The sequence below is a fragment of the Schistocerca gregaria genome, chromosome X (assembly GCF_023897955.1).
Source record: "Schistocerca gregaria isolate iqSchGreg1 chromosome X, iqSchGreg1.2, whole genome shotgun sequence".
Taxonomy (NCBI): domain Eukaryota; kingdom Metazoa; phylum Arthropoda; class Insecta; order Orthoptera; family Acrididae; genus Schistocerca; species Schistocerca gregaria.
Genome location: NC_064931.1, coordinates 308,784,777 through 308,800,896, shown reverse-complemented (window position 1 = coordinate 308,800,896; position 16,120 = coordinate 308,784,777). Strand labels below are relative to the sequence as shown.

The window sequence follows — 16,120 nt, the reverse complement described above, 5'->3', positions numbered from 1 at the left end:
TATTGTTGTGTTTTGAAGACTTCTGAAACACAACTTTTAACATTACCAACGAAGACTTGCATGGGTGACACAAGGAAAAAGAAAGATGTAGGGGAAAAAAAAAAATTCTTTCGTGTAGTGACATTGACTTTAATGTATCAGGTGTTTAGACATGAATGTCCTATCTTCCTCTCAGATATATCATTGGTCAAAAATGATGAAAAAGTTCTATTGACATATCTCCAGAAATAAATGTCTGTTGAGATAAGGAGTAATTTTCTTGTGTTGTTGCGAGTGTTCAGTACTCAGTGGCATAGGATGTCTTCCTGTAGAAGTTCATTGGACATTTCTTATTGATTGCATTTGTTTTTGTACTTTTTCAATTGAATTTGGTGCCAAAGTCAGTCACAGCAATCTCTGCATCAACTGTTCCATACAGATTATATTTAATTTGTGCAGGTTCCAGAACAATATTAGTGATTCCATGTAGTATGTCTAATGCTGCTTTCAAATTGGGTCATGTTATTCCACTTGAGAAATGGTGAACAAGGTATTCTTCTTCCATGGTTTAAGCAATGACATTAACCAACTTTTACATGTCATATATGTCAAAAGAATATCCACATTGCTGCATTCCAAGTGAAGACAAAAATATTCTGCATGTTATGCCAGTGACATGCAGGTACAGAAACATTCATAACAGTGCAAAGGATCGAAGTGTACTCCACTAAAACCCCACTGTGAATGTAGACAAATGAATGGTGGGACAAGTAAAGATAACTCCAAAAACAGTTTGAGATTAACTGCAGCTGCTGAAGGCATAAATCATTTGCTTACATAGTCGGTACTATCAGAGATGTTACTTTACCCATGTCACTCGTACTGTGCACAATTCTCAGGCCACAAGACCATTTTGTCAGTGGCTTGTATTCCACAGTTCACATGTAGAATCTTATTTATAAATGAAGTGGAATCCAAACAGAGGAGAATAATAAATTACTCAGATAATGTGTGGACAGATACAAATTGTAAGGTGATTATGGAAGCATAACATCAGGCTCACTTTTTCAGTTTATGGGCTCTAATTGTGAGTGAGAGACTTGTAGGGCCTGAGAACTACAGAACAATACTGTAAATCACCCTCAGCTTTTCTTAAAATATGAAATTAATAAAGGTGAAACAAAAATCCTAGTAGTTGGCGTACAAAAAACTATTGCCCGATGCTCACTTAACAATGACCGACTAGAGACTGTCAAATTCCTTACATGCCTGGGGTGTAAACTTACACGAGATGGAAGGTCAAGAAAGGATATTGGAAGCCAAATCAACCAGACAGAAGCTGCTTTTAATAAGGGAAGAAACCTTTTCACATCAAGCAGCATAGACAAACATCTTGGGGGGAAACCTCATAAAGACATGTGCTTGGAGTGTGCTACTGTATGGAAGTGAAACATGGATGCTCAGAGAAACAGAAAAACAAAAAATAACAGCCTTCAGGATGTAAGTGCTACTGCAGAATGCGCAAGATTCATGGGTAGACAAGATATCAAATGAAGAGGTGCTTCACAGAACGGAGGAAGAGAAGCTTTGTCTCATGAAGGTAATTGAAAATGGAAGGGACACATGGGTCTGCTGAGAGATGATGGTATCATTAAAAGTATCATTGAAGGGACAGTAGAAGGTAAAAATACAAGAGGTAGATGAGGACTAAAATATATCAATCAGATCATGGAGGATACCAGCTGCACAACCTATACTGCTCTCGAGAGGAAGGCCGAAGACAGAAAAGCATGGTGAACTGGTGGTAACCAACCTGATGGTTGATGATCTAAGAAGAAGAAGAAGAAGAAGAAGAAGGAGGAGGAGAAGAAAACAAGACCTATACTATTAGAGAATGTAACTTGCGCAGTGGGAAAAAAATAGGTGAGATTTATGCATATTGTATAGCGGTGCAGAGTCCATATGACCACTGACCTGCTATTGATATAAACCTGCCCAGGCGATAGCAGTGTCACCTGCTGAGGAATGACTATTTGTCAGAGACATACATGGTGCATGTAGTATCAGTGAATGTGCTGTCCGTGCATAGAATGGGGAAGCCGCATGATCTATCCGAGTTTGACCAAAGGTGAAGTGTGATGGCCCAGAGGCTCGGCATGAGCATTTCAGAAATTGCTCAACTTAATGGGTATCTGAGCATCGCAGAGGTGAGTGTCTTCAGCATGTGGTGAAAACAAGGTGAAACGATGTCTAGATGGCATGAGGTTGAGCGGCCACCCCTCATAACAGATGACTGACATCGTAGGCTGGGTAGACTGGTAAAACAGGACAGGCAGCGAACTATGGTGAAATGGACATCAGACTTTAATGCTGGGCGGAGTACAAATGTGGCGACCACACAGTACACCAAACACTCCAAATGATTGGCCTCTGCAGCCCATGACCCATGCATGTGCCAGTGTTAACACCGCAACATTGGCAACTACAACTGAAATGGGCATGTGAGCCTCAGCATTGGATGCTGGTGCAGTGGCAGAGCGTTGCATGGTCAGATGTATCTTGATACCTTCTTCATCATGCTGTCGTCTCCCAGGGGAACAGCTGCTTGACTCCTGTACTGGGGTATAGAGACAAGCTGGTAGCAGTTCCATTTTGCTTTGGGTAACATTCACATTGGCATCCGTGGGTCCAGTGGAGCTTGTGCAAAGCACCATGATAGCCAAGGGGTATTGTACGCTGGTTGCAGACCGTGTACATCCCTTTATGATGATCATATTTCCCGACAGCAGTGGTATTTTTCAGCAAGATAATGTTTCATGTCACAAGGCCAGGAACAGACTGGCGAGTTCTAGTTGATGTGCTGCCCCCCCCCCCCTCCCCCCCCTCCCCCAACTCGCCATATCTGAACATCGGACACAACTGGGATGTGATTGAACGTGGCAGCACAGCTCATTGACCCCGCCCCTGGAATTTATATGAATTAGGTGGTTTGTGTGTACAGATGGGGTGCCAGCTCCCTCCAGTGACCTACCAAAGCCTCATTGCTTCCACGCCATGCCCTGTCACAGCTGCCATCTGTGTCAAAGATGGACATAGTGGCTATTAGGCAGGTAGCCATAATGTTCTGGTTGATCAGTGTATTTAATTAGTGTTGGGTTGTGTAAGGATGATCAGCAGTGTGTCCTCCATATTCAGTTGACATTAGTTTTTTGGATTTCTGGCTATGGTGACATTTAAAGGTGGTGGTATATGATGCATTATTGATAACACACATTTATTTCACCAAATTCAAAGCTAATGATGTGTCTTTAAACACTGTCCTGTTTCTTTTGGTATTATGGCTAAAGGATGTTCAAAAGTGGGTTATAATAACATGGAAAACTGCTTGTAGTTTCAACAGATAGGTTCCTAACGACCTTTGTTTCCACACATAAAATTAAAACAGTTACTTTTGACCAATACTATCTTCTGTATGTATATGGGGGCACAGCTCTTTAAACACTTTTGTATGTGTGTTCTCTGAAAATAGATGAGATGCATGTCATTTGTCTGTATAGTATAAAAAGGAGACACATCAGCATGAAAAAATACACATTTTTGATGAAAAATGTTGAGGTTTGAATTTGCCATTTCATGTGGATTTTATCATATCATAAGCATGAATTCGTAATGCTTTACCCACATTGTTGGTCACTTCATAGACAAACTAATACTACTGCTTCTTTCATAGCATATGAGGAGGAGAATTGGTGGATCCCAAATCTTTACAATTATTCACTTTGTTTCATAATTTGCCACAAAGACAATGATGGGTTTTCTGTGTCCAATTGTGTAAGGAAATAATAAAAAGGCTTTGGAGACTGTAGTAGTTTGATATTGTTGACAATAATGAAACCTGTGTCCATGTGATATGAAACAGTAACTAAGACTGTCGTGCTACAGAATTCTAGGCTATAAAAATCCACAGCTTAAGTGATTTCTTGTTTTAGGCATGAGCTCCTGGCTGAAGCGATGAAGGCAGGAACTCCATTTGCGTTGTGGAATGGTCCGACAATTGTTGCATGGTTGGAGCTATGGGTGGGAATGCCCGCGTGGTATGTTGCTGCATGCCGTGCCAATGTAAAGTCAGGAGCTATAATGAGTGCACTCAGTGATACTGAAATCCAAAGGGAGATTGGAATAAGGTAAGAGTAATTGAGAATTGGAGTCTTTTATGTCATTACTGTCATCACACAGCTAATTACCGATTACACAAAAAAAGCTGTAGTATTTGATTGCTATTAATTAATCATTAGAATTGTACCTGCATAAATTTGTTGTTAGGGGCGTACACACACACACACACACACACACACACACACACACACACACACAGACAGACAGACAGACAGAGAGAGAGAGAGAGAGAGAGAGAGAGAGAGAGAGAGAGAGAGAGAGAGAGAGACTGTAAATGTATGGATAGGAAAATTTCATGGCATTTTATAACCAATATAATGATTGCAGATTACAGTAATTTTAGGCCAGTTTGAATGATATTTTTTGACTTTGTTAATGTCATCATCTACAGTCCCACCAATGAAAACTTATAATCAGTTTAATTGATTCTCACTATGTCCTTTTAGGGTTCAGTTACCCATGATACAGAGTTATTCTGTGGCACCTTGCAGTCAACTATATGACTACAAAATGTTGATTTACTGCAAGAAAAATCCATTTTTCTCACATTCAACTTATGGAAGACTATACAATTACTTGTTAAATATTCAAATCTGTTATTGAAGGTTTGATTGTTGCTATGTCTGTTACCTACAAAAAAAAAACAATAACTAAAAAAACATTGTCTGTTATATACAGGGTGAGGCAGCTAATCCATAACACCCCATGTATCTCCCCAACCGTAGTAGATACAAAGATGCTGTTTGGGCAGTGAATTGCAGGGACAGGGGCTACTGGAATACATCACATTTCATGTTTGTGCTATTTTTATTACAGAGATATGAGGCCATATTTGTTTTTTTTTTAAATGGAACCCTATGTTAAATTTTTGCGTAACATGATGGGCTTAAAAAGATGGTTTCAAATATGTGTATATCATAATATTTAGGCAAATAGTTTTTGAGACATAGATATGTTCCCATATCATGTCCATCCTTCAAAGTGGCGTTGTTCAATGTGACCTTTCCTCTTGACTACTGAGGAACTTAACAGGGAAGGTTTTGATTTCCTGCTTCTCAATAATGCCGCAAGTTGACACACAAGGTAGCTGGAGAGAAGGGTATAAATGTGCTGCTGGGGTAATGAGATATCGCATTTCCATCACAGTTTCTTGGAGCAGACATGTACACCAATGAAGGAAATTTAGATATGCTTCTTGCTTCTAGTGTATGGTGAAAGCAAAAGAAATGCTGTTAGAGCAATAAAGCAATACGGAGAGTTGTATCCTGATCTTGAGCATCCTACGTGCCAGCTTCTTGCATGTATTTGAAAGAAACTACTTGAATCAGGATCATGGAATGCCATACAGAGGATGAGGCAGAAAAGTGCAACTGGAGAGGTATATGAAGAGGGCATTCTAGTGTTGGTGCATAACCACCCTACTGTTTCGTCGCAACGTATCGCCTCGGAATGTGGTATAAGTCAGAGAAGTGTTCTATGCATATTGCACCAGCATAGATTTCACCCGTTTCACCTCTCATTACATCAAGGACTCTCCCGTGTGGATTTCGAACAGTGCCAGGAATTTTGCCGGTTTGCTCTGCAGCACCTACAAGATGATCCAATGTTTTTTCAATGGGTGCGTTTTACTGATGAAGTGACTTTCGGCAACCATGGCAATGTGGATTTGCATAATATGCATTGCTGGTCAATAAAGAACCCCCATTGGCTTTGACCGGTACAGGCTTATCAACTGTGGAGTGTTAACGTGTGGTGCGGCATCGTCGGAAATGTCATTGTGGGGCCGTATGTCATTCCGGGTATACTTAATGGCAATAACTATGCACAGTTCCGGTGAAATGTTCTGCCCATTTTACCGGAAGAGGTACCACTAATTACGCATCAGTGCATGTGGTTCCAACATGACAGCTGTCCTGCTCACTCTTCTTGTGTGGCTACAGAGCTGTTAAATGAAAAGTTCCCGTATTGTTGGATAGGACGACATGCTAAAGTGAAGTGGCCAGCCCAGTCTCCTCATTTGACCCCTCTTGATTTTTTTTTCTGTGGGGAGCAATCAAATGTAAAATGTATGCTCAAATACCAACTATGCTAGACGATAAGAAGCAACGTATCATCAAAGCGTGCTCTGATATCTCATGTGACACCCTCACAGGCGTTCACAAATCATTCGAATGGCGACTACAGATGTGCATTGCAGCAGAGGGGAAGCATTTTGAACACATGCTTCAGTAAAGTTTTGTACCATTTACAGTATGTATTTTGCATCTTTGTGTGTATTTGCTTCGTATTGTGATGAATAGTAAATATTTTCAAATAAAAAACAAATACGTATGAAATAATTGTGACCAATAAGGGCCTCCTCATTTACATTTGTGTTTCTGTTACTTAAAATGTATTAACATCTTGTAGTATTTTAATACTGTATGTTGTCTACTATTTTGGTATCACAGTTGTCAAATAACTGAATAATGTTTGCACGACATCATCAGTTAACTTTTGCGCAAAATATAGCAGTATGTATTACTATTGTCAGGTAAATTGCCGTGTTTGTGTATGGATGGACTCGCCTCATTTACCATGTACTCTACACAACAGGAAAGGTCGCATTGGACGATGACGCTTAGAAGGACGAACATGATACGAGAACATATCTGTGTCTCAAAAACTGCTCACCTCAATATTATGATATACGCATATTTGAAACCATCTTTTAAGCCCATCATGTTATGCTAAAATTTAACATAGGGTTCCATTTAAAGAAGCCAAATGTGACCTCATATCTCTGTAATAAAAAATAGCACAAACATGAAATGTGATGTGGTCAAGTACCCCTTGCTCCTGCAATTCACTGCCCAAACAGCATCTTTGTATCTATTACGGTTGGGGAGATACAAGGGCTGTTATGGCTTAGCTGCCCCTCAACCTGTATGTTACATTACATGTTTAGTTATGAAAGAATAAATTGTTAATGTTTGATCGTAACTAAATATTATGTTTTTTATTGAACTTTGCATTGTGTTTCTATAAGTTTTCTAGTTTACATAGATGTATTCTGTTCATTATTTTCTGATATTATCGATTCATTTTCTCACAGTGGGTCTCTCTTTCATCAGTATTAAGAGTACCACAAGCTCACATATTTTCTTTGGTGCAGGCTTCCAAGTTCTGATGCACACAGTTTCTTTCAACATCCATTGTTTTTGTCCTGTCTGGAGTAGGTAGAATTCTGTAGTACATAATTAGAACACACATAGGCAGAGCTAAAGCATTGAGAATAATACAGCATGGTACAAACACCGCCAGATACATGATCAGAAGAATACAAGGGACACAGCAAAAGATACACCACTGCATAAAAAATCACATCAATTAGAGTCCATAGCCATTGTCTAAACCCGGTTTAGATTATAGGATCAAACCATAGTTCATTGATAATAATGTAGATCTGTATCATAAACACAGTGAAGTTAAATAGAGGAGGAGTGGCCTTTATTGGCATGTGAATTGCCTTAAACTGAGAAACTGACAGCTGTAGCACTTTTGATGAAGTAGTTGTATTGTTACATCAGCTCTAGTGTATCATTAAGATCAATATCCTCAACTATCACACCTCTTGTGCATGAAATAGGCATATAGGGCAGAAGTTACACAGTTTTTACCTTATCCAAACTGAGGCAGTCAAAGGGCGCTTATGTCCCATCTGATGGGTCCACCGTGAAATCTCAAGGCAACACCTGCACCGAAAGGTTTGTGATATTGTTTGGTGATACTAACTGTTCTGCTTAATCACAGTTGGAATCAGTGGCATTTGATTAGGTGGTGTCTGCCCTTGATATATTTGCAAGTAATGTGCAGTATGTCAATATCTGGAAAATACTCCATCACAATGGTTGGGTCTCAAGTGTTGAAAGTGAGGGTGGCTGAAGTGCCCAGTTATGAACTTCATTATCTAGGAATAAAGGAGACAGCTCACCAAAAGGTAGAAGTTCTGTGTCGTCGATATGTAGACAAACAAAAGGTACAGAGCTTTGCTAGCTTTCAGAATGAACTTCCTTTTCCAAGCTTTTAGGAAAAACAAACACACACATACACACACACACACACACACACACACACACACACACACACACACACACACACACCTGTCTCCCTACATTGTGCTCAGTTCAACTGGCAGCTCTTTCTGGCCCAAGGTGAGTGTACTGGGGTGATGTGGGGCTGCAGGATGGGGTGGGCTGAGGTATGGAGGGGATTGGGGAACAGTCTGTGGGCTAGTTAGGGGTGCAGGTAGAGAGGGGGCTGGTTGACTCGTACATGAGATAGCAGCACACAGCTAGCTGACATGAATTGGGCAATGGTACTGGGACAGGGGATGGTGTACACACACACACACACACACACACACACACACACACACACACACACAAAAGCTATTGGGTCGGGAGCAAAGGATGAAAGGATAGCTCCCATCTGCGCAACTCAGAAAAGCTGATGGTGGCGGTGAGGATCCAGATGGCACTGGTTGTGAAGCAGCCATTAAAATCCTGCATGTTTTGCTCTGCTGCATGTTGTGCCGTTGGGTGGTCCACCTTGTTTTTGGCAACAGTTTGGCAATGACCATTCATTATAGTTGACAGCTGGTTGGTTGTCATACCAATGTAAAATGCTGCACAGTGCTTACAGCAGAGCTGGTATATAACATGGCTGCTTTCACGGGTGGTCTGGCCTCTGATTGGGTAGGATAAGCCTGTGACGGGACTGGAGTAGGTGGTGCTGGGTGGGTGGCTTGGACAGGTCTTGCTTCTGGGTCTTCCACAAGGGTATGACCAATGCGTCAGAGGATTGTGGGTGGGAGTGGCATAGGGAAGGAGTAGGATCTTGTGAAGGTTTGATGGGTGGCAGAACACCACTTTGGGAGGGGATGGAAATACACTCCTGGAAATTGAAATAAGAACACCGTGAATTCATTGTCCCAGGAAGGGGAAACTTTATTGACACATTCCTGGGGGTCAGATACATCACATGATCACACTGACAGAACCACAGGCACATCGACACATGCAACAGAGCATGCACAATGTCGGCACTAGTACAGTGTATATCCACCTTTCACAGCAATGCAGGCTGCTATTCTCCCATGGAGACGATCGTAGAGATGCTGGATGTAGTCCTGTGGAACGGCTTGCCATGCCATTTCCACCTGGCGCCTCAGTTGGACCAGCGTTCGTGCTGGACGTGCAGACCGCGTGAGACGACGCTTCATCCAGTCCCAAACATGCTCAATGGGGGACAGATCCAGAGATCTTGCTGGCCAGGGTAGTTGACTTACACCTTCTAGAGCACGTTGGGTGGCATGGGAAACATGCGGACGTTCATTGTCCTGTTGGAACAGCAAGTTCCCTTGCCGGTCTAGGAACGGTAGAACGATGGGTTCGATGACGGTTCGAATGTACCGTGCACTATTCAGTGTCCCCTCGACGATCACCAGAGGTGTACGGCCAGTGTAGGAGATCGCTCCCCACACCATGATGCCGGGTGTTGGCCCTGTGTGCCTTGTTCGTATGCAGTCCTGATTGTGGCGCTCATCTGCACGGCGCCAAACACGCATACGACCATCATTGGCATCAAGGCAGAAGCAACTCTCATCGCTGAAGACGACACGTCTCCATTCGGCCCTCCATTCACATCCGTCGCGACACCACTGGAGGCGGGCTGCACGATGTTGGAACGTGAGCGGAAGACGGCCTAACGGTGTGCGGGACCGTAGCCCAGCTTCATGGAGACGGTTGCGAATGGTCCTCGCCGATACCCCAGGAGCAACAGTGTCCCTAATTTGCTGGGAAGTGGCGGTGCGGTCCCCTACGGCACTGCATAGGATCCTACGGTCTTGGCGTGCATCCGTGCGTCGCTGCGGTCCGGTCCCAGGTCGACGGGCACGTGCACCTTCCGCCGACCACTGGCGACAACATCGATGTACTGTGGAGACCTCACGCCCCACGTGTTGAGCAATTCGGCGGTACATCCACCTGGCCTCCCACATGCCCACTATACGCCCTCGCTCAAAGTCCGTCAACTGCACATACGGTTCACGTCCACGCTGTCGCAGCATGCTACCAGTGTTAAAGACTGCGATCGAGCTCCGTATGCCACGGCAAACTGGCTGACACTGACGGTGGTGGTGCACAAATGCTGCGCAACTAGCGCCATTCGACGGCCAACACCGCGGTTCCTGGTGTGTCCGCTGTGCCGTGTGTGTGATCATTGCTTGTACAGCCCTCTCGCAGTGTCCGGAGCAAGTATGGTGGGTCTGACACACCGGTGTCAATGTGTTCTTTTTTCCATTTCCAGGAGTGTATGTTTGGTAGGATGTCCCTCATTTCAGGGTATGATGATAGATAATCAAAGCCCTGACCCAGGACATGGTTCAGTCATTCCACACCTGGGTGGTACTGAGTGACACGGGAGGCACTTCTTTATGGTTGGTTCTTGGGATGGATGCGAAGATCAGGTGTGTGGGGGGGATATGGCATGGGAGATCTGCCTGTGCATTAGGTCTGAAGTGCATTGCCTGTATGCGAAGGCATTTGTGAGGCTTTCAGCATACTAGGCGGGGAGTTCTCATTACTGCAGATGTGCCTGCCATGGTTGGCCAAGCTGTATGGGAGGGACGTTTTGGTGTAGAAGTGGAGGTATTGTTGATAATTGATGGTTTTGATGTGGACTGAGATGTGGATGGAGCTATCTGAGAGGAGGAGATTGACATCTAGGAAGGTGGCCCGATGGGTGGAGGAGGACCAGGGGAAGTGGATGGAAGAGAAGGTGTTGAGATTGTGAAGGAATGAGGATAAGATGTCCTGGCTTTGGGTCCAGATTATAAAGATGTCATCAATAAACCTGAACCAGACCAGGGTTTTGGGGTTTTGGGAAGCTAGAAATGTTTCCTCTAGGTGGCCCACGAAGAGGTTGGCACAGGAGGGTGCTATGCGGGTGCCCATGGCTGTGCCATAAATTTGTTTGTATATTTTCCCTTCAAAGGTGAAGCAGTTATGAGTTAGTATGTAGTTGGTTAGGTGTATCACAGCAGGCCATGAGCATGAGGGATGTTGGTGTATAGGAAGGTTGCATCAACAGTGACAAGTGTCGACTGCTCAGGTATTGGTGTGGGGATGGTGGAGAGCTGGTGCGAGAAGTGATTGGTATCTTTAATGTGGGAGGCTAGGTTTTCGACAATTGGTTGCAAATGATGGTCAACAAGGGCTGGGTCTCTTACAGTGGGGACACTGTAACCAGTCACAATGGGGCACTCAGGATTGTTAGGTTTGTGGATTTTGGGCAGCATGTAGAAGATGGGTGTTACTATTGAAGTTATATGTGACATAATTGGATATTAATACAAAAAATCAATCATTAGATGGTACATTAATTGCCAGTATTTTCATGTGGATCCCAAAATTATATCTATGCATTTTATTAGGAACCAAAAATAGTAGTAAATGCAGAGGTGACAAAAGTCATGGGATAAAGATATGTACATATACAGAAGGTGGTAGTACAGCATACGTGAGGTATGAAAAGGCAGAGCATTGGCAGAGCTGCCATTTGTGTGTAGGTGATTCATGTGAAAAAATTTCTGGTGTGATTTTGGGCGCACAAGAACTAACAGGGAATGATGTTGGAGCTAGATGCATGGGACATTCAGTTTCAGAAATTGATGGAGAATTCAATATTCAGAGATCTGCAGCATCAAGAATGTGGACAAGAAAACCAAATTTCAGGTATTACCTGTCACCACAGACAACATAGTGGTCCATCGCCTTCACTTCACAAAATCTAATTATAGCCAACATGTGAGAAGTATTAGTTTGATAATTTTAATCTGGCATTGGAGTGGAATGCTGATGCAAAATTTTAGTCCTTTCCCTTTCTATACATTTGTACAAAAATTTTCTTCTTGTTGTTGTACTTGATAATGGCTTAAGGCCAAAATCATGAGAGTAATATAAAATAAAGAAATTTGTACAGTCAGAGGGCAGAAATATCATTCAAACACTTTCCATAACTGTTGTACATGGATGTTCATCCATCCACACATTAGAGTAGTGACAACTTCATATGTTTTCCTGAGTAAATTTTGCTTCATCCATAAACAGAAAAAATTCTGGAAACAGAGAGTCTTCCCTGTTGATCCATTGTGAATACAAGACAGTGGCTAGTCAAATACATACCATGGAAAATTGCTAAATGGCCATGTATTTTGAGAAGTTATTTTATTTTATTTAGACAACCAGTTGCGGCATCTTGGTAATGCCATCTTCAGACACAATATGCACTTCATTTATGGACAATCAGATATATCAATACTAGCAAACTGTAGTATGTCAAGTCTTGTTGCCAAGTCTTTAGAGGAAACACTCGAATAACAAATTCACAGTATCCAGATACTGATGGCTCCAGTATAAGTATATCAATGTATCTGACTGTCTATACGTAAACTGCATATTGAGCCTGAAGATGGCATTATTGAGATGCTGAAATGGTTATCTAAAAAAAAGAAAATAACTTCTCAAAATGTACACTGTTTGGTAATTTTCATTGTGGAACATACATCAGAAAGACGGATTAGGAGCCATAGAAGGGGAGTTTTCATTACGGTATACAAAAATATTATCTCTTCCAGTATTAAGGTTGAAGCTGAATGTGACAGTGAGGTTATCGGAATGCATATAACAGGTGTAGGTGAAACTAAGTTAATTGTTGGAATTTTTACCAGCCACCCAATTCCGCTGCGATAGTTCTAGAGTCATTCAAAGAAAGTCTATGGTCAATAGTGTGTAAACACCCAGATTATGCAATACTAATTGGAGATGACTTTAACCTGCTGCTTATAGAAAATTGCTAACTGGGCAGTCCACATGCAGTGGAAATATCTTAGACCTTGGAACTACAAATACGCCAGACCTTATTGACAATGTCAGTATAGAAACAGGGATTAGTGATTATGTCATCATTGCAGCTATATTTACGAACGTTAATAAATCAGTCAAGAAGGTTAGGAGAGTGTTTCTGCTAGATAGAGCAGGTAAGCAGTTATTAACAGCTTACTTAGACAGTGAACTGGCATCACTTAGTACCAGTAAGATGGATGTAGAGGCATTATGAGCAAAGTTCAAGCAGATTGTAAATCATGGTCCGGAGAGCTATGTGCCTAGTAAGTGGATAAAGGATGGAAAAGATTCACCACGGTTTAATAACGAAATTCATAAGATGCTAAGGAAAACAGGCTGTTGCACTCTAGGTTCAAAAGGGGACATACAAGTGATGACAAGCAAAGGTTAGTAGAGATTCATGTGTCTGTGAAAAGATATATGCACAAAGCATACAACTACCAACCTCACATGTTAGCAAAAGATCTGTCGGACAACCCAAGAAAATTCTGGTTGTACATAAATTTCCTAAGCAGATCTAAGGCTTCCATTCAGTCCCTCATTGACCAGTTTGGTGTAGCAGTTGAAGACAGCAAAACAAAAGCCAAAGTTTTAAATTTCACGTTCAAGAAATTGTTCATGCAGGAGAACTGTTCAAACATACTGTCATTTGACAATCGAAGAGACCCCTGTATGGAATGGATGGCATCGAAATAAGCTTACTCGGCGTAGGGAAGCAACCTAAAGAGTTGAAAACAATAACATCACCAGGTCTGGATGGAATCCCAGTTTGACTTTACAAAGAGTACTGTATGCCATTGGCCCTTTACCTAGCTTGCATTTATCATGAATCTCTTGCCCAGCACAAAGTCCCAGGTGACTGGAAAAAGTGCAGGTGTCTCCAGTATATAAGAAAGGGAGAATGGACCTGCAAAATTATGGACCAATATCCTTAACTTTCGTTTGATGCAAAATCCTTGAACACATTCTCAGTTTGAATATAATAAACTATCTTGAGGCTAAGCAGCTGATGTTCACGAATGGTTTTAGAAACCAGCACTCATGCGAAACTCAGCTTGCCTTTTTCTCACATGATATACTGATAACTATGAATCAAGGGCAACAGGCAAACCCCATATTTCTAGATTTATTGAAAGCATTTGACACTGTGCCCCACTGAAGGCTGCTAACTAGGTGTGAGCAGCAATCTGTGGTTGTTTGCTGATGACACTGTGGTGTACAGTAATGTGTCAAAGTTCAGTGACTGTAGGAAGATACAAGACGAATTACACAAAATTTCTAGTTAGTGTGATAAATGGCAGCTAACTGTAATGTGGAAAAATGTAAGTTATTGCAGATGAGTAGGGCGAACAAACCTGTATTGTTTGGATACAGTATTACTAGTGTCCAGCTTGACACAGTCAAGTCGTTAAATATCTGGGCTTAACAGTGCAAAGCGATATGAGGTGGAACAAGCATAAACTATCTTGGAGAAGGCTAATGGTCAGTGAGAGAATTTTAGGAAAGAGTGGTTCATCTGTAAAGGAGACTGAATCTAGGATGCTGGAGCGACCTGTTCTTGGATGCCGCTCAAGTGCTTGGGATCTGTACCAAGTTGGATTGAGGGAATACACTGAAGCAGTTCAGAGGATGGCAGCTAAATTTTTTAATGGTAGGTTTGAAAAAAATGTAAGTGTTATGGATATGCTTCACGAACTCGAATGGGAATCCCTGGAGGAAGGGCAGCATTCTTTTTGGAAAACACTATTAAGAAAAACTGACATTTGAAGCCAGCTGGTGACCAATTCTGCTATCACCAACATACATCATTCGTAAGGACCACAAAGATAAGATACAAGAAAGTAGGATGTACAGTCAGTCATTATTCCCTTGCTCTGTTTGCGAGTAGAACAGTAGCGGAAATGAATAGTAGTGGTATAGGGTACCCTCTGCCATGTACCTTACGATGGCTTGTGGAGTGTCTATGTAGATGTAGATGTAGGACAGAGAATCGTAGTTAGGCTGTTACAGAAATGACTGTGTAAACTCTAGCTGAGATGGGCAATGGTTCCAAGGTCAGTACTCTGACAGGACTGAAAGGATGAAGCCATTACTCCACAAAACATTTCACAGTAAACTGCGGTGAACACCAAACTCAATGGCAATTGCTCGTGTACTTTCCTTGGACCTATTCTCAAAGCATAACAGCCCATGTTCCTCAGAGGTATGTGTAGGCACCATTTGTTGTTTGCTTGCATTGTGCCTGTGTACCATCAATGTCTCGATATTCTGACAGTGGATTGCAGTATTGTGGACATGTTCATGCAGGGAAATGTTTGCAATACACTGAATGAGGCTCTTAGACTATTGCTTTCAGCTACACTATAAACAAAGTGCATGTCCCACAGTTCTTTCCATGTGTAGCAGTCCATATTCTGTGCTGGGGCTGTCAAGCATACCCTAAAGAGCTTCATGTTATTTGCTATATTCTGTTCATCATAAGAATAAACCTTATGTAAACATTACACTCCGTATTCTTCTGTGTTTTCTGGAACGTCATTGGATTTCATTTCACATGGAGCAGAAGCCAATCTGTCTCGAATACAGTCAAGTACGATAATGAGGATACATTTTATGCTTTTCATTACACATACATTGACTTAACAATAATACAGGACAACAGCTTTACCATCAAATTTAACTTGGGAAGCACTGGCCACCCACCTAGCCCAACTAATCTGCAGTGGTGTGAACAGTTGCAGTAAATATGTAAAGAAAGATGAGTAGAGAACAATATAGCATTGAATGTCATTTAATTTTTACAGGAAGAAATAATGGTAAAACTCAGGCAATACGCATCTTAGGTGACCTGAAGGAAAACATGCTGATGATCTTAACTAACATAGTACTGTAATTAAAAATGAGATTAATGAAAATTCCAGACTTTAACAAGGATAATTTTTCTACATGATCTATGTGCGGCGTGAAAGCAAACAGCTGGAATTTCACCATTTAGTTAAATATTGAAGCCACTGAAGGTA

General features: G+C 41.9%; 1 protein-coding gene across 29 annotated transcripts in view; it reads left to right on the top strand.

Moving 5' to 3' along the window:
* The window catches only part of LOC126297414 (liprin-alpha-1-like), a gene marked incomplete at its 5' end in the record, with an annotated part of 177,721 nt that overhangs the window by 109,547 nt on the left and 52,054 nt on the right, over nt 1-16,120 (top strand). For all 29 annotated transcript variants that reach the window (XM_049988203.1, XM_049988202.1, XM_049988199.1 and 26 more), the window contains 1 exon segment: nt 3,969-4,163. In XM_049988203.1, coding sequence (XP_049844160.1) covers nt 3,969-4,163 — 195 coding nt within the window.